Source organism: Aythya ferina (assembly GCF_964211825.1).
Source record: "Aythya ferina genome assembly, chromosome: 4".
Taxonomy (NCBI): domain Eukaryota; kingdom Metazoa; phylum Chordata; class Aves; order Anseriformes; family Anatidae; genus Aythya; species Aythya ferina.
Genome location: NC_140300.1, coordinates 65,406,216 through 65,421,313, shown reverse-complemented (window position 1 = coordinate 65,421,313; position 15,098 = coordinate 65,406,216). Strand labels below are relative to the sequence as shown.

General features: G+C 66.8%; 2 protein-coding genes across 2 annotated transcripts; one reads left to right on the top strand and one right to left on the bottom strand.

Annotated features, from left to right (window-relative positions):
* Positions 1–2,009: 2,009 nt before the first annotated feature.
* LOC311435656 (uncharacterized protein) lies at positions 2,010–15,091 on the bottom strand. The gene is made up of 33 exons (XM_084516893.1): positions 14,989–15,091; positions 14,743–14,862; positions 14,393–14,512; positions 14,078–14,305; positions 13,749–13,862; positions 13,554–13,673; positions 13,164–13,289; positions 12,881–13,087; positions 12,577–12,745; positions 12,301–12,469; positions 11,924–12,149; positions 11,705–11,830; positions 11,317–11,532; positions 10,820–11,128; positions 10,361–10,573; positions 9,626–10,219; positions 9,294–9,509; positions 8,966–9,204; positions 8,757–8,886; positions 8,267–8,445; positions 7,986–8,172; positions 7,638–7,856; positions 7,274–7,457; positions 6,828–7,029; positions 6,593–6,757; positions 6,214–6,414; positions 5,580–6,123; positions 5,356–5,484; positions 5,091–5,198; positions 4,778–5,014; positions 4,270–4,690; positions 3,964–4,099; positions 2,010–3,704 (listed from the first exon to the last, which is right to left on the bottom strand). Exons 1-33 carry the CDS (start codon positions 15,068–15,070, stop codon positions 3,648–3,650), a joined length of 6,693 nt encoding a protein of 2,230 aa, XP_084373019.1. The 5' UTR covers positions 15,071–15,091; the 3' UTR covers positions 2,010–3,647.
* On the top strand, positions 2,131–3,166 carry CLDN23 (claudin 23; the record flags this gene model as incomplete). The annotated part of the gene is made up of 1 exon (XM_084516916.1): positions 2,131–3,166. One exon carries the CDS (start codon positions 2,131–2,133, stop codon positions 2,824–2,826), a length of 696 nt encoding a protein of 231 aa, XP_084373042.1. The 3' UTR covers positions 2,827–3,166.
* Positions 15,092–15,098: the final 7 nt, after the last annotated feature.

Sequence of the window (15,098 nt, the reverse complement as noted above, 5' to 3'; positions counted from 1 at the left end):
CAGCCAGCACAGGGCTGCCTTTGTGCAGGAGGACTCTCCTCCCCTCCGGGATCGCTTCTTAAAAGCTCAGCTGGGCCTGGGAGTCTGGTCACAGGCTTTTGCTCTTGATGATCACAGCCCTCTTGCCTCAAATGCATCCGCAGCCTTCAACGACGCAGGGTACGTGTGGCTGGAAGCAGCAACTTGGCACTCAGTAGCCTGTCCATGTATTTTTTTTTTAAGTTATTATTATTATTTTATTTTCCTCCTTGGAACCGGGCACAAGCTCTGACCGTCCTACCCCAGATCTCTTCCCCTTCCTGTTAGCTCAAGGCCTCCTGCTGGTACTTCGATTTACAAAGTGGGGGTGAAAAAAAAAAAAAGTCGCAAGCCTACTCAACCAGGCCTGGGTAAAGTTTCCATCGCGATGGCTTTGCCAAGGTAGGGAAAACTACGTCCTTGGAGGAGTAGAAAACACCAAGTAAGGTAGCTCTCCCCACCCAGCAGCTGGGGAAACGTGGGAAGGAAGGCCACTTCAGCCAGCCCATTTTATCTCCGAGACCAGATGGCTTTGAATGCTTCCCCAGAGCTAGGAAGGGCCAGCCTCGGCTTTGAATGGCCTTTCACACCGCTTCATTAAAAACCAAAAGGGGAAGAAATGAACAATCTGTAACGCCGTAGGAAGAGTGGGAAACAGCTCTGTTAATCCCATTTCCTTCCCTGGGCTTACTCAGGGCAGGTCATCGAGCATCGGGGCCACATCACCTAATCTCATTGTTACCCTGCGATCGGGAGCCTGGGCGCCAGCCCAAAGCGCTGCTGGGCATTAAGAACAAAACAGGAGGGCCCAGGCTGTTAAACCTGCACTTAATTGCAAAGCCCAAGGGACCCAGCACCTACGTATCCTCACAGGACAGGGTAGCCAAGCAGTGCCCACCTTCTGAGGCCAGGCCTGTGGGGGCATTCAGGGAGAGGGGCTGGGCGAACGAGAGAAAACCAGCCTCCTGAAAGGGTCAGGATTAGGAGATTTTGGGTGATTTCAGAGCCTGCTCCACCAGGGGACAGAGGTCCCGTGGCAGAAGGCAGCCTCACGAGGTGACACATCAGGCAGCCAGTGTTTGGCACGTTGGTTGGACCGACAGCTCCTCTGTGAGGGTGGCAGAGCACTGGGACAGGCTGTCCCAAAAGGCTGTGGAGTCTCCTTCTCTGGGGATATTCAAAATTTGCAACATGCTCTAGCTGACCCTGCTTGAGCAGGGGTTAACAGCCCCGCCATCAGCTCCCCAAATGCTCTGCCCCACAGACCGAAGGGCTCCTGTGGCTGTCGGGCAACCCTGAGGCAGCCGAGGCCATGCGCTCACAAGTGCAACGATGCTGTGGGGAAGGTGTGCAGCCAGCCCTCCCGCTCAGCTAGGATCGATCATCCCAAATTAATCCAGAGAGGATGCTGCCCTCTTTTGGACCCAGCGTGACCGGCAGAAATTCAGCGAAACCGTGAGACGCACAAAACCAGTGATATTTTGGGGTGCAAAAGCTCACGTAGGGAACCTTGAAAAGTGCTGACTTACCCACAGTTGCCCCAAAGGGACATCCCAGGAACTTTTCCTGCTGGGAGCTGGGCTGCCACCACCACCTGCGGGTGTGCCTCTGAGCAGGACCAAGCTCAGGAGTGGTCCCTGACGTGCAGGGAGATGCTTGCTGGGAGGGTAAGCGAGGAGACGAAGGGGCTGGGAAGAACTTTTGGGCCAGCAGAGGACCACACAGCGTCCTTACCGATTACAACTAGAGTCGCAATTGCATTTTAATGAATGATTTCCATCAACCGGCTCCTGCCCCTGGCCTCCCAGCCCTTCTACCTGCGAGGGCAGAGCGGAGAGCGATGCCTTGGTGGCTCCTGCGGTGCCGCAGCCCCGCCGTGCTGCTGCAGGGTGCTGCCGGAGGGTGCTGCCCCCCCTGTGCTGCCTGGGTGCTGCCCAGCTCTGCTGCCTGCCCCCGGCTCCTCCCTGCCTGCACTTCCTCCTGCTGCCAGCACCTCCCGCAGCACGGCTCCGTGTCGCGGGATAAACCCCACGGGCACGGAGCTGGCGCTGATCTCCCTCCCTCCGGCAAGCGGGAGCTGAATTTGGGCAGCACCCCCCCACCTCTCTGAGCATGAGGACACCGAAGGCGATGATCGTGGGCCTGGTGCTGTGCCCCTGCGGGCTCCTGCTGACGCTGGTAGGCACGATGACGCCCAGCTGGAGGCAGGTGAGCCTCGTCCCCGAGCAGCCCTCCGACCTGGTCTTCGAGCAGGGCATCTGGGAGCTGTGCAGCGAGAGGCAGAGCAGCCACCAGCGCCTCTGCGGGCAGGCCGACGAGCTGGGCTACTTCAAGGAGGTGCCCGTGCAGGTGGCCCGAGGGCTGATGCCCAGCTCGCTGGTGCTCACCCTGCTGGGCTTGGTGGTGGCCACCCTGGGGGTGCGCTGCTGGCAGGAGGAGCCCCGGCACCCGGTGGCTGGGGCAGCGGGGCTGGTGCTGCTCCTCTCGGGGCTGCTGAGCCTCCTCCCCGTGTCCTGGTACACCCACGAGCTGTGGGCACTGCCTGCAGTGACCGGCAGCACGCTGGCTGTGGGTTACAGCTTGGTGCTGAGCTACCTGGGGAGCTGCCTGGAGATCCTGGGGGGGCTGGCCCTCACCCTCAGCTTCCACTGCTGCTGCAAGAAGCGCAGGGCCCCCAAATATCCCCCCGGCCCTACGCGGGAGCCCGGGCCACCCTCCAGCAGCTACAGCAACCCCTGGGACGTGCTGGAGGACGAGCGAGATGGGCGGCCCTGGAAGAGCACCCTGCCTTGTGACTCCGACCTGTAGCCCCAGCACGGGGAGAGCAGCGGGCACTGCCCCGCCTGGTGCTGGGAAGGGTGCTGGCTGCTGCCTCCCCGGGCTCCAGGGCACCTCAACAAGGACCCAGCCTGAATCCCTGCAGCCTCCTCAAAAGGCTGCCCCGCTCCAGGCTTCGTGACTGTGCCAAAGCTGGGCTTTGTGTGCTCCCGGCCCTGCACCGTGCGGCGTTTCAGGGTGTTCTCCCACGAGCAGGAGGCTGCTTACAACTGCACAGCCTGCAGGGTGGGGGAGAGGGGAGGGGAGCGCCTCCCACACCTCCGCTCAGCTCAGGGCTGTGTAAACATGAAAATAAATGAAGAGGAACAGGTCCGTGCCGTGGGGTAGTTACGGGCTTTCTGCCAGGCAGGCTGGGCTGAGAGCCAGGGGCACGGCCAACCCTGCTCCCCTGAGCTTCACCTGGAGCGGGGAGGGAAGGTCTGCGGGAGGACAGGTGGCTTTTACAGCCGCCTTCCTCAAGGACTCCTCTCCCGTGGTTAAAACGGGCTCAGGAGGAGGTTTCTCCTTCCTCCAAAGCACAGCCACTCTGGGGAAAAATTGCCTAGATTCTGCTTCCCACCGTGAGGCTGGTGCAAGGCAGCAGAACTGGCTGCACTGGTTTGTAAGGGACACCCAAGGGGCCAGGACTGCACCATAAAATCCCACCCACCAGCCTGCGTAAGGGGGCTGAGCCCAGCCAGCCTGCTCGCAGAGCTCTTCTGGCCATTTTCCCACCCCAACAGAGCCCTGAGCACGCTCTGCTCCCCCAGACACAAAGCACCACGGCACCAGAGCTGCTGCACCATGTTCCTTTATGGAAATATAGGAGCGGGGCGAGGCGGTCCCTTCCCAAGCACGGCTGGCGGCTCCTGCAGAGACAACAGATTAATGCATGGAGGATGGATCTACACCAGCATCCTGGGCCCACCCACACCTTGGCACGGGGCTTCTGGCCACAGGAGGAGCGGGACAGCCCCTCCATCAGCTCAGCCTCCTGGCATCCCCGCATCCTGCTCCTCTCTCGCCTCAGCAGGCATGCACTGGGCCTGAGGTGTATCTGGAGGAGCCCCAGGGCAAGCCAGGCTTTCAGGAGGGTTCAGAGCAGGGCCCACTCCGCACGCTGCTCACCTCTTTCCCGTCATAAGCTTCGTTCACAAAGGTGTCGCTTTTGGGGGGAAGCTCTTCCTCCTCCTCGTCCTCTTCCTCGGGGTCGCTTTCACGGTGGTACAGGGTGAGCACGCGGGTGGAAGCGGTGCTCGAGGTCCTGCGGAGAGCAAATAAAGCATCTGAGAGCGACAGAGCCCTGCCTTCAAGGTGGAGCAGGATCTCAACATTTGTCACTGTCCTGCTGGGTTCACTGCAGCTTTCCACGTGGCAGAGGGGCGCACCAGACCCCGCTCTGCCCCCGGGCCCCTCTCCAACCCCACAGCTCACCTCCTCCGCCTGTCCTGCCTCCGCATGTAGGCCAGGGCCCCCACGGCAGCGGCGGCCAGCAGCAGGAGCACGGCCACCCCCAGGGCGATGGGTCCTGCCACCGGCTGCACCTCGGCCTCCTCGCAGTAGTCCCCGCGGTAGCCCAGGGCGCAGTGGCAGGTCACCCGCCCGGCCTCGATGGCGCAGTCCCCGCGCAGGTTGCACGTCTCGCTGCTGCAGGGCACGGCCCCCAGCACCTCCTCAGTGTTGGGGGTTACCAGGAAGGGCTCTCGGTGCTCCCCGGGGGCTGCAGGCAGGCTGGGGACGGGCTGCCGAGGCGCAGGGGCGGCTGAGGGCATGGCTGGTTTCTCCTCTTCCGCGTGGGAGATGCCTGAGGGTGCCACCACCGCGGGAACCTGCGTCTTCGGCTCCACAGAGGGGCCTGGAGGAGCGAGCACAGAGCCGGGTGAGAGCCCCCTTCCCAGCCAAAGGAGACGCCGAGGTGCCCCGGCAGGGGGTGAGCACTTACAGCCCGATTCATCGGAGCCATCAGCACAGTCGGGGTGCCCGTCGCAGAGCTGCTCTCCGGAGATGCAGCTCTGGAGGTCAGCACAAGCCCGCAGCGGGGCCGGGCACGGCGGGGCCAGCACGCAGCTCACCCCGCGCACCAGGCGGTACCCCAGGGCGCAGCGGCACTGCCGCCCCGTGGGGGTGGGCAGGCAGAGCTGGCTGCAGCCCCCGTTGCTCTTCGCACAGCCGTGGGTGCCTGCCGGGACAGCAGGAGTTAGCAGGGCCTCACTCGGTGCCCCACGCACCAGAGGCTGGGGCAGCCCCAGACCCACCTTCTTGTGAGATCTGGCTGTAAATCCTCAAGGCTACCAGCTCCTGCTCCATCGGGAACCACCAGCTCTTGGCCTGCTCCAGACGGCTGTGCCAGACCTTGCTGGAGCCTGGGGACACACAGCGGCTTCAGCACCCCTCCACCTCCTCCCACAGAGGTGTGGGGCTCCTCCAGCCTGCCCTATACCCGGTATCCCACAGGGACTGGCAGAGACCCCGAGTCCCGGGGCAGCAGGAGGAGCTGAAGTGCATCCCAGATGGACTCACCATTTGTGGAGGCCGTGGTCCAGAGCAGAAAGCCGTCTCTGATGGCAAAGAGTGAGAGGCCGTGCAGCCCCTCCCGCACCACTCGGAAGTGGGAGCCGTCCAGCTCGATGCTGCCGATCGCACCCCTCTCTGCGGGCACAGACACCATGGCTTAGGGCTGCCCTTTGGGGCTGCACCGAGTCCCCCCCAGCTCCCACAGCACCCTAGGTGGACCCCAGACTCACCCCGGTCTGCCCAGTACAGCCTGGTGCCGGCACCCCCGAAGGCGAGGCCGGCAGGGGACCGGGCTCTCCTCCAGAGCACCCTGCGGCCGCTGCCGTCCATGGCCGCGCACTCCACCACGTTTCCCGGCCCTCGCCTCCCCGCCGCGGTGACGAAGCACATGGTGGAGGCGCGAGGGCACAGGGCCAGCCAGGCAGCCCCCTGCAGCCCCTCGCTGAGCAGCTCCAGGGCCCAGCGCCCGCCGGGCGCAGCCACCTGGAGGCTGGCCGGCTGCCCCCCGAGCCAGTAGAGGTTTCCACTCAGCCAGTCCAGGGCCAGGGAGGACACCGAGCCCTCCACGGCCACCGCCCGCTGCCAGGAGAGCCGGCCCGAGTCCTTCAGGCGCAGCAGCCCGATGGAGTCGCCCCCCGCCTCGGCGAAATACAGGCTCTTGTCCTTCACCATGTAGTCGACAGCAGTCAGGCGCCCCACCTTGGCCAGCGGCAGGGCCCGGTGCGGAGGGAGGCCTTGGGATGTGGCTGTTGTGGGCAGATCCTTCAGGTAGACCTGAGGGAAGGAGACAGCGCTGGGACGGGGACCCCGCTCCCAAAAAAAGCGGCGAGGGGAGCAGCCCCCCCGGCCTGGCCCTGCAGGTACCTGCATCACGGCTGCTGGTGATGCGAGGAGGGCGAAGGCTGAGTCGTGGAGGGGCAGGCAGGTGGTCTCATCGGCAGCCAGGGTCAGCCCAGCAGGGCAGCGGCACTGCCCGGAGTGCCGGGCGCTCAGCAGGCACAGGTGGGAGCAGCCACGTGCCGCGCACGGGTTGGGGACCGCCGGGCGCAGGGCTGGGTGCATCACCTGTAGGGCAAGGCAGGCTCAGCCCCATAGCCCGAGCAGGGCCTCGCAGCTCCACCAGAGAGCTGGTGACCCCTGAGCACAGGGATCAGCACCCCAAGGACCACGGCTCGCAGTGCCTCCACGCCCTGTGCCCGAGCAGAGCGGGTGCAGCAGGGTTTGGGGTCCGTGGGGTAGGTACCTGGAGGCCGTGGGGCTGCCCGTGCTGCTTGAGCAGCACGGTCCTGTTCTTGCCAGCAGCCTTGTCCACCTGCAGCACCGACCACGTCTTCCTCTCCGACCAGTAGAGCTGCCCCTCGCACACTGCTGCGGCAAAGGGGCTCCGGACCCAGCCCAGCTGCAGCACCTGGAGGAGTAGAGGGGTTTTTAGAACAGCCCCTGGCACCCGACCCAGCCCTGTAGCACCCAGCACGCACCCTCACGTCCGTGCCGTCCAGGCGTGCGGATCCCAGGCTGCTCAGTTTCTCATCCAGCCAGAAGATCCTCGAGGCGGGGAGGTCAAGGGCCAGCGCCGTGGGCCAGCCCAGCCCCTGGGCCAGCAGCACGCGCCGCCGGCTCCCGTCCATGGTGGCCTCCATCAGGCGGGGGAGGCTCCCCACCTCGGACCAGTACAGCACCCTGGTGGGAGGAGGACAGCACAGGGATGCTGTACTGTACCCCTTTCCATCAGGGATGCGCTAAGAGCTCTGCCTGAGGCAGGGGCAGGTGCCTGGGGTTCCTCTTCCCCAGTCACACAGCCCCAACAGCACCCAGGTGAGGCCATCCCAACTCTCCCCCACCCCACTGCCTGCTTCTGCAGGGGGAAAACGGATCAGGGCAGGGCTGGCAAGAAGGTCTCCGAGTCCTCCTACCCCAAACTTACCCTGCTAAAGGTTGGAGCACCAGGGAGTGGGGCTGGTCCATGTCTCCATCCAGCACCACGGTGTACTCTGGTTTCCCTCGCCAGGCAGCCCCCAGCCGGGTGGCCAGCACCTGCCCCGCTGCCCCGTCCGTCCAGTACAGGTTCCTCCCGAGCCAGTCCACAGCGATGCAGTCTGACCTCACCCCTGCGACGTGCCCAGGAGTCAGCACCCAGAGGGCAAAATGCTGGGGCAAAAACGCTCCCAGGCTGGGTCTCCAGCACCCCAGGAGCTCAGGCTCCCCCCAGCACCTCTGCGTGCGAGGGGACGCAGCCTGGTGCAGCTGCATCCTAGGGACTGCACAGACACAGGGCAGCCACAGCCTACCTTTCACCAACGTGCCCTTCTTGCCCGAGTCGAGGCCCTGCCAGCTGATGCTCTCCGTGGCCAGGTCCATCCAGAAAACTTTCCTCTCCACCGGGTCATAGTCGAGGGAGAAGACGACGCGCTCCTTGTCGGTGGCCAGCAGCACCTCCTCGCGCCCGCTCCGCAGGCCGTAGGACAGCACCTCTGATTGCACGGCCACCAGCAGCACGGGCTCGGGTCCTGGGGGTGACACAGAGCTCCCTCAGCCCCTGGTGGCCCCACAGCCCCGGGAAACACGGCCATCCCAGGTGACAGAGCCCTCTGGGGCACAGCACGCCCCCCCTGATGCTTGCAGACCCCTGTGCTTACCACCCAGCTTGCAGACGCGGCCGTCGGGCTCCAGCAGGTAGCCAGGGAGGCAGCTGCAGCTGTAGGACCCCGGGGCGTTGAGGCAGGTCTGGCTGCAGGCTCGCTCACCCCACTCCGTGCACTCATCTATGTCCATGCAGGTCAGGCCGTCCTCGGCCAGCCGGTAGCCGGGGGCACAGTAGCATCTCTGTGGGGAAAGAGGTGAGCCTGGGGCTCCTCCTGCAGCCGGGACAGGGCAGCAGAGCAGTGCAAGCCCCCGGGTGAGGGCTGCTGGCACTCACGGGGCCCTGGGGTGAAGGGTGGCAGAGTTGTGAGCAGCGTAGCTGGCAGGGCAGGGAGCAGTTCCCCCCCTCGTCTGAGCCGTTCACGCAGTCCTGCCGCCCGCTGCACACCAGGGAGACGTTGAGGCAGACCCCCAGCCCGCAGGGGTACTCGTGGCTCGGACACGGAGCGGGCTGGCCTGCGGGGACACACAGGGGGAAGCTGCCCTGAGCCTCGTCCACCAGTTCCACGTGCCCAGGGCGAGCTGAGCTGTGCCCGCAGGGTGCCCAGGACGCGTGGCAGCAATGCCCAGAGCTGTGCCAGCAGCCTGCCCTCAGGATATCCTAACGCCGAGGCCACCAGCCCCATGGGGACAACACCCAGCCGGGGCCTGGAGCCACCAGCGGTGCTGGGAGGGGGCTCTCTGCACACAGGACCCTTCCCCTCAGCGCAGAGCAGGGCCCGCTGCCCGCGGGGGGACACGGAGGGGACACGCAGCGCATTGCTCACAGCTGGCCTCGTCGCTGCCATCCCTGCAGTCCTCCTCTCCGTCGCACCGCCAGGCGCTGGGGACGCACTCGTGGTCCCGGGAACAACCCCACTGCTGGTCACGGCACGGCCCTTCCTCCTGGGGACAGTCCTGCAGGAGCAAGGGACGGGGTGAGCGGTGCCACCAGCCCCCTGGGAATTGGGGCAGGGGGTCCCCAGCTCACTCCCACCTCCTCATCCGTGCCGTCCTCGCAGTCGGCGGCCCCGTCACAGCGCCAGGCCTGTGGCACACACTGCCTGCTGCGGGGACACGCCACCTCGCCCTCGCGGCACAGCAGGGGCCGTGGCACCGCGCAGCCCTCCTCGTCCGAGCCATCCCGGCAGTCCCGGTCCCCGTCACAGCGCAGGGACAGGGCCACGCACTGCCCGCTGCGGCAGGGGAACTCGGCTGGGCTGCACTCCTTGGGCGCTGCCGGGGGGAGAGGGGGACGGATGAGAAAGAGGGAACCCAAAGCTCAACCCCAAACCACCCCCGGGGCCGCCCGCCGGGGGTCTCACCGCAGCGCTGCTCGTCGGCGTGGTCCAGGCAGTCGGCGTGGCCGTCGCACAGCCAGCTCTCGGGGACGCAGCGGGTGGCGGCGTCGCAGCGCAGGGCGCAGTCCGGCGTGGGGCTCCAGCAGCCCGCCTCGTCCGAGGCGTCGGGGCACTGCGGCACCCCGTCGCACCGCTCGCCCGCCCCGACGCACGTGGAGCCGCTCACGCAGTGGAAGGCCCCTGGGGAGATGAGGAGCCGTGCCGGGCAGGGTGCCAGCACCCCCCGGTGACTGAAAATGCCCCACCAGCACTCTTGGCACTCAGCCACCCGTCTGCTCAGGGAAAAAGGCTCCTACCTGGGGTGTCGCAGAGCTGGGCACAGCCGTCCTCGTCAGAGCCGTCTGCACAGTCCCTCTCCCCGTCACACACGTACTCCTGCGCCACGCACTCGGTGCCGTCCCGGCAGGGCACGTGTGTGCGAGGGCAGGAGAGGTGGGGGGCGGCGGGGAGGGGGCGTGCAGGGCTGGGCGGGTGCTGCGTGCTCGTGGTTAGCCGTGGGGCAGCGGGCTGGGGTGGCACGGACAGGGTGGTGCTCCTCGTGGTGGTGGTGGTGGTGGTGGTGGTGGTGGAGCTCCTCGTGGTGGGTGACCGCACGGAGGGGACCTTGGTTGATGTTGTTTGGGTGGTGGCGTGCGCAGAGGTGGTGGTTGGGGTGGACGTGGTGGTGCTGGTGGTGGTGGTGGTTGGTGCAGGGGTGGTTTTGGCCGGCGTGGACGTGCTGGAGGTGGTTGGCGCTGTGGTGGGAGGCGCAGCGGTGGTCGTCTTGCGTGGCGGAGGTGGTGTGGTGGAGGTGGTGGCCGGGCGTGTCCTCGAGGCAGGGCTCGTGCTCGTCCTCGACGCGGCGGTCACGGGCGGATGGAGCGGCAGGGCAGGCCCTCTGCTCGTTGGCACTGGAACACGAGCCTGGATTTGGGGCTGCCCACGCTCCAGGCACGTCCAGGAGCAGCCCAGATGCCCCCTGCACCCCGGCACTGCCCCTGCTCGGGCCACCCAGCCTCACCAGGCACCCTGCTGGCCCCAGCCCCTCTCACCTGCAGGCAGCTCCAGCTCCACGAAGGCCACCGCTCCCTGCACGCCTTCTGCTGGCACGGCCAGCACGAGGGCCAGCGTCCGCCGGTCCCAGAGCAGCAGAGACGTCTTGTTAACAGACACCAGGTAGGGCTCGAAGGCAGCCACGAGGCCATGGGGCCAGCTGGGTGCCAGGGTGACCGCTTGCCGTTTGGTCAGGCTCAGCGCCCTCAGGCCTGCAGGCAGAGGGGGATGTTTTGGACCTGGGGTTTTCCGGCACCCCTTGTGGCCCGCCCTGTGCCCCCACAGCCCCCAGTTATGGCAGGGACCCCATGGCTGAGGACAGGAGCCCACCTGTGGGACAAAGCCTGTCCCACGAGCATCTCACTGCCCAGGCAGGGACCTGCTGCATGCAGAGAGCATCACTGGTCGCTCCTGCCTCTACAGCAACCCCCTCTGCTCCAGATTTCTCCAGCACTCACCCAGGTCTGAGCTCCAGAGCAGGGTGAAGGCCCTGCTGTCCATGGCCACGGGCAGCTCTCCAGGCCAGGTCTCATTCCAGGCATCCCGTGGGTCACCCCCCGCCAGGCTGAGCTGCTGCAGGGGCTGCCCAGGAGCCAGCCAGTACAGAGCTCCCCGCTGCCAGTCCAAGAAGAGGTGCTGGATGCTGCTGCGGGCGCGGTGCAGGACATGCGAGGTCATGTTGGGCGCCTGGGTCACCCCGATGTCCCTCCGGTTACACGCCAGCCAGTACAGGCTCCCCGAGCGGACGTCCACGCGGGCAGAGCAGACTTGGCAAGAGGCAAGCAAGCAGTTATGGGGCTGCCCCACGGCCCAGCTCCTCCGCCTGGGTCCCCCCCTGTCCCTACAGCCAGGGCACAGCCCCAGCGTGGGCACCAAGGGACTGCGGAGCTCTCTGGCAGAAGAGCCTCGCATCTCTGGGAGCTCTGGGGGGCTCCGGCACCCCACGGGGTCTCACCTGGCAGCCTGGTCTCGATGGTTTCTCTCCTCCCGGCGTGCCCCACGAGGCGCAGCAGGGTCCCGCGGTCGTCCGTCCCGTAGAGCACCGACCTCTGCCAGTCCACGTCCTGCAGCTGGAGGGGCTCCCACCACTGCTGCACTCGTCGGCTGCGTGGCCCGGGGCCCACCTGCACCAGGGAGATGGCTTTCCCTGAGGAGTAGGCGATGGACAGCTCTGTGGGGCACAAGGACAGCGTGTCAGCGTGGCTCCAGCGTCACCATCCCCTCCCCAGGGTGCAGACAGCTCCTCGTTTCCCCCCCTGCATGGGGCACAGCACCAGGAAGGGCTCCCCAGGGCCCTCCCCGAAGCGCCCCAAGGCAGGGAGGCAGCCTGCAGCCCTGCTCACCTGCACACTTCCCCGAGGGCAGGAGGTAGAGGCCCTCCGGGCAGGCACACTGGTATCCCTGGGGGTGCACGGGGGACAGGAGGCAGAGGTGGCTGCACAGACCCGGCGCACAGGCAGCGGTATCCCCTGGGAGCAAAGGGGACACGAGGAGCTCGGGCAGCTGCCACCCCTCGCACTTCTCCCTGCACCCATGGGCAGGCTGCCCGGCGCAGTACTCACGTGGAGGCTGCTGCAGCACGTGCAGCACCGTGAAGGCCGAGACGGGGGCCCGCAGCAGCACGGCGTGCTCCCGGGGAGAGGCCCTGCTGGCGGACACCAGCTCGGTGCCGTCGGCCCAGAAGAAGCGGCTCTCGAAGACGGCCAGGCCCAGCGGCTCGGCGTGGCTCCGCAGGACGGAGGGGAAGGAGTGGCGCCCGCTGCCATCCACCCGCAGCGTCTCGATGGACTGGGGACGGGGCACAGCCGCCACGTGGCACGCCTCGGCACGGGCACCCCGTGCCACAGGGGCACCCCGTGCCTCAGGGTGCCCTTCCCAGCCCCTCCTCGCCACCTCCCAGCTCGTGGCGGGGCTGAGCCCTGCCGCCCCCCGTCCCTACCTCCTTGTACTCGCTGATCCAGTACAGCCTGCCGGCCACGTAGTCCAGGCTCAGCCCCACAGGCTCCTCCATCGACACCACCGTGAGCTCCCGGCGGTTCGAGCCGTCCATGCCGGCTGCAGCGATGACCGTGCGGCCCCTCTGCCCACGGTTCACCCAGTACAGGGACCTGAGGACAGGCACCCAGCTCTTGGTGTGCCCCAAGGGCTGCCCAAACCCCCCTCACACGCTAAACTCACAGCCTCAGCTCCGAGCACTGCCTCCCCAGCTCCTTACCTCGCAGCGGGGTACACCGTCAGCTGTTCTGGGGCCACGTCCTTCCCCAGCACCCTGACGTAGCCCCGGCCGTCACCCAGCCCCGCGCAGATGGCCGCGGGGTGGCTGCTGGCCCAGTACAGCTGCCCCGTGAACCAGTCCACGGAGATGCTGTTCACCTCCCCAGCATCTGCAGAGACACAGTGGTTAATGCTCACAGCCTCGGCTCCTGGCCACACACTCCAGCTTTTCCCTCTCCACTGCAGGAAAGCAGGGCCGGGGTGGCAGGCCAGCTCTCAGCCCCACCACCTTTGTGTCTCCGCACCTGCGTAGAGAAGTCGTGCTCCTTTCCCCGGGTGATGGGCGCAGAGTTCACCCTCTTCCGTCAGCCAGTAGTAGGTTTCCCGGAGCAGGTCGTACACCAGGGCACGGGGCTCGGTCTCGGTGGAGAGCAGGGGTCGGTACGCCTGGGTCCGCACGTCCAGAAGAGCCAGGTCCTCCCCGACGGCCACCAGGAGCTGCGTGGAGTTGTCTGCCGGGACGGTGTCAGCAGGTGGATGGGAATGGGACGAGATTCGGGGCGGGCAAGGCAGCCCAGCACACCCTACCTGCCACCTCGCAGATGGTGCCGTGGCGCAGCGTGTAGCCCTGGAGGCAGGAGCAGCTGAAAGATCCCGGCGTGTTCCGGCACAGCTGGCTGCAGGGGCTGTACTCCAAGGAGCACTCGTCTACATCTGCAGCGACAGCAGCTGCTGGGAGGGAGCCCACGGCACGGCTGCCCGGCTCCCTTCAGGCAGCACCACCAGCCCCTGGCCACAAGGGACTACCCAGACAGCCCCCAGACCCCAAACCCATCGGCGACAGCAGGGACACGACCTGCACGCAGCCTTCTCGGGGCCAGGTAGGAGACGTGGGCAGGAGCAGAGCTGAAGTGGGTGCTCCTGCACGAACGCTGGCTCTGGCAAGGCCAAAGTGTGCACACCCCAACCCCTCCTTACCAGCACAGCTCTGCCCGTCGGCCTGCAGCACCCAGCCGGCCCCGCAGGAGCACCGCACGCCCCAGTGGGTGTCAGCACACGTCTCCGCGCAGCCCCCGTTGCGCACAAAGCAGCTCCGCCCTGCAGGGAGGCAGTGGAGGAGTGAAATAATTCGGGGCTGCTTCTCGCAGCTCCCCCGGCCCCACGCCCGCTCACCGCACGTGCTGGGCTCGTCGGTGCCGTCCAGGCAGTCATCCTCATCGTTGCACATCAGGGACTCCAGGATGCACTTCCCCTCGTCGCACCTCACCATGCCGGCCGGGCAGGGGGCTGCGGCACACACAGCTCGTGTCAGGAGGGGAGAGCAATGCCAGGAGGGCACGGGAGGTGCTGTGGGTCCCTGATTTGTGGGGAGGTCCCACAAAGTGTCTGCAGGTTCCCACCATCCCAAGGGGAGCTGGGGTCTGGGAAGGCCAAAAAAACTTCACACGTACCACCCCGGGCAGGTCTCAGCCCACCAAGGAGCATCTCGCGTGCCCACTCACCACAGACGTCTTCGTCCGAGGAATCGCCGCAGTCGTCGACCCCGTTGCACTTCCACTCGGCCGCGATGCACACCCTGTTCCTGCACTGCCACTGCCCGGGCAGGCAGGGCTGCAGGGGACAGCCCTCCTCGTCCCAGCCGTCCTCGCAGTCCTGGTGCCGGTCACACAGCTCCCAGTGCGGGATGCAGTGGTGAGTGCCGGGACACTGCAGCTTCTTCGCCCCACACACTGCGGGGACGGAGCCACGCTCACACCTCGCCCTGCGCCCCCCGAGAGACCCTCTCGGCCCCTCTCAGCCCTCTGGGGCCCACCTACCGCAGTCCTGCTCGTCGGAGCCATCCGGGCAGTCGGCAGCGCCGTCGCACCGCCAGCTGCTGGAAACGCAGCGGCCGTCGTCACACTGCCACGCGTGGGGGTCCCCGCCACAGGGAGCATCTGCGGGGACAGCACACGGTCAGTGGGGACAGCACACGGTCAGTGGGGACAGCACATGGTCAGTGGGATCTCCCACAGCTCCGGGAACAACCACCATGGTCCCCACTGCCCCGGCATCCTCCGAGGAGGAGGCTCCAGGATGCATCCCCGTGCCCTGAGGGGCTGCCCAGCGCAGGATGTGCCCCCCAAACCCCCCCCACCCAAAAAAAAAACCCACCACCCTCACTCACCACACATCTCGTCCGTCCCGTTGGGACACTGCCTCTCTCCATCGCACAGCCAGGGCACGGGGCCGCAGCCAGCCCCGCAGGCTGCCTGCCGGGTGGCAGCGCACGGGGGGCCGCCGGGGGCTGCGGGAGGAAGGCGAGGGGGGCGCTCAGCCCTGCGCCATCCCCCCCCTTCCCCACCTCGTCCCGGGAAGGGGACCCCCAACCCCAACCCCAATCGCCCCCTCCCTCCCTCCAGCCCCATCTCACGGGCTCGGCGGGCCCCGGGGGGCGGCAGGAGGGCGGCGAGGATGAGGAGGAGGAGGAGGCGGAGCGGCGGGGGGCGGCCCATGGTGGGGGGCTCCGGGGGCTCCGGGCCG

What these genes read in the sequence shown, in the direction of transcription:
- LOC311435656 (XM_084516893.1), bottom strand. Translation starts at nt 15,070, where the DNA reads ATGGGCCGCCCCCCGCCGCTCCGCCTCCTCCTCCTCCTCATCCTCGCC. An exon ending in GGATCAGCGAGTACAAGGAG is followed by an intron (nt 12,150 to 12,300) that starts GTAGGGACGGGG and finishes CCCCGTCCCCAG; the next exon opens with TCCATCGAGACGCTGCGGGT. An exon ending in CAGCCAGATCTCACAAGAAG is followed by an intron (nt 5,015 to 5,090) that starts GTGGGTCTGGGG and finishes CTGTCCCGGCAG; the next exon opens with GCACCCACGGCTGTGCGAAG.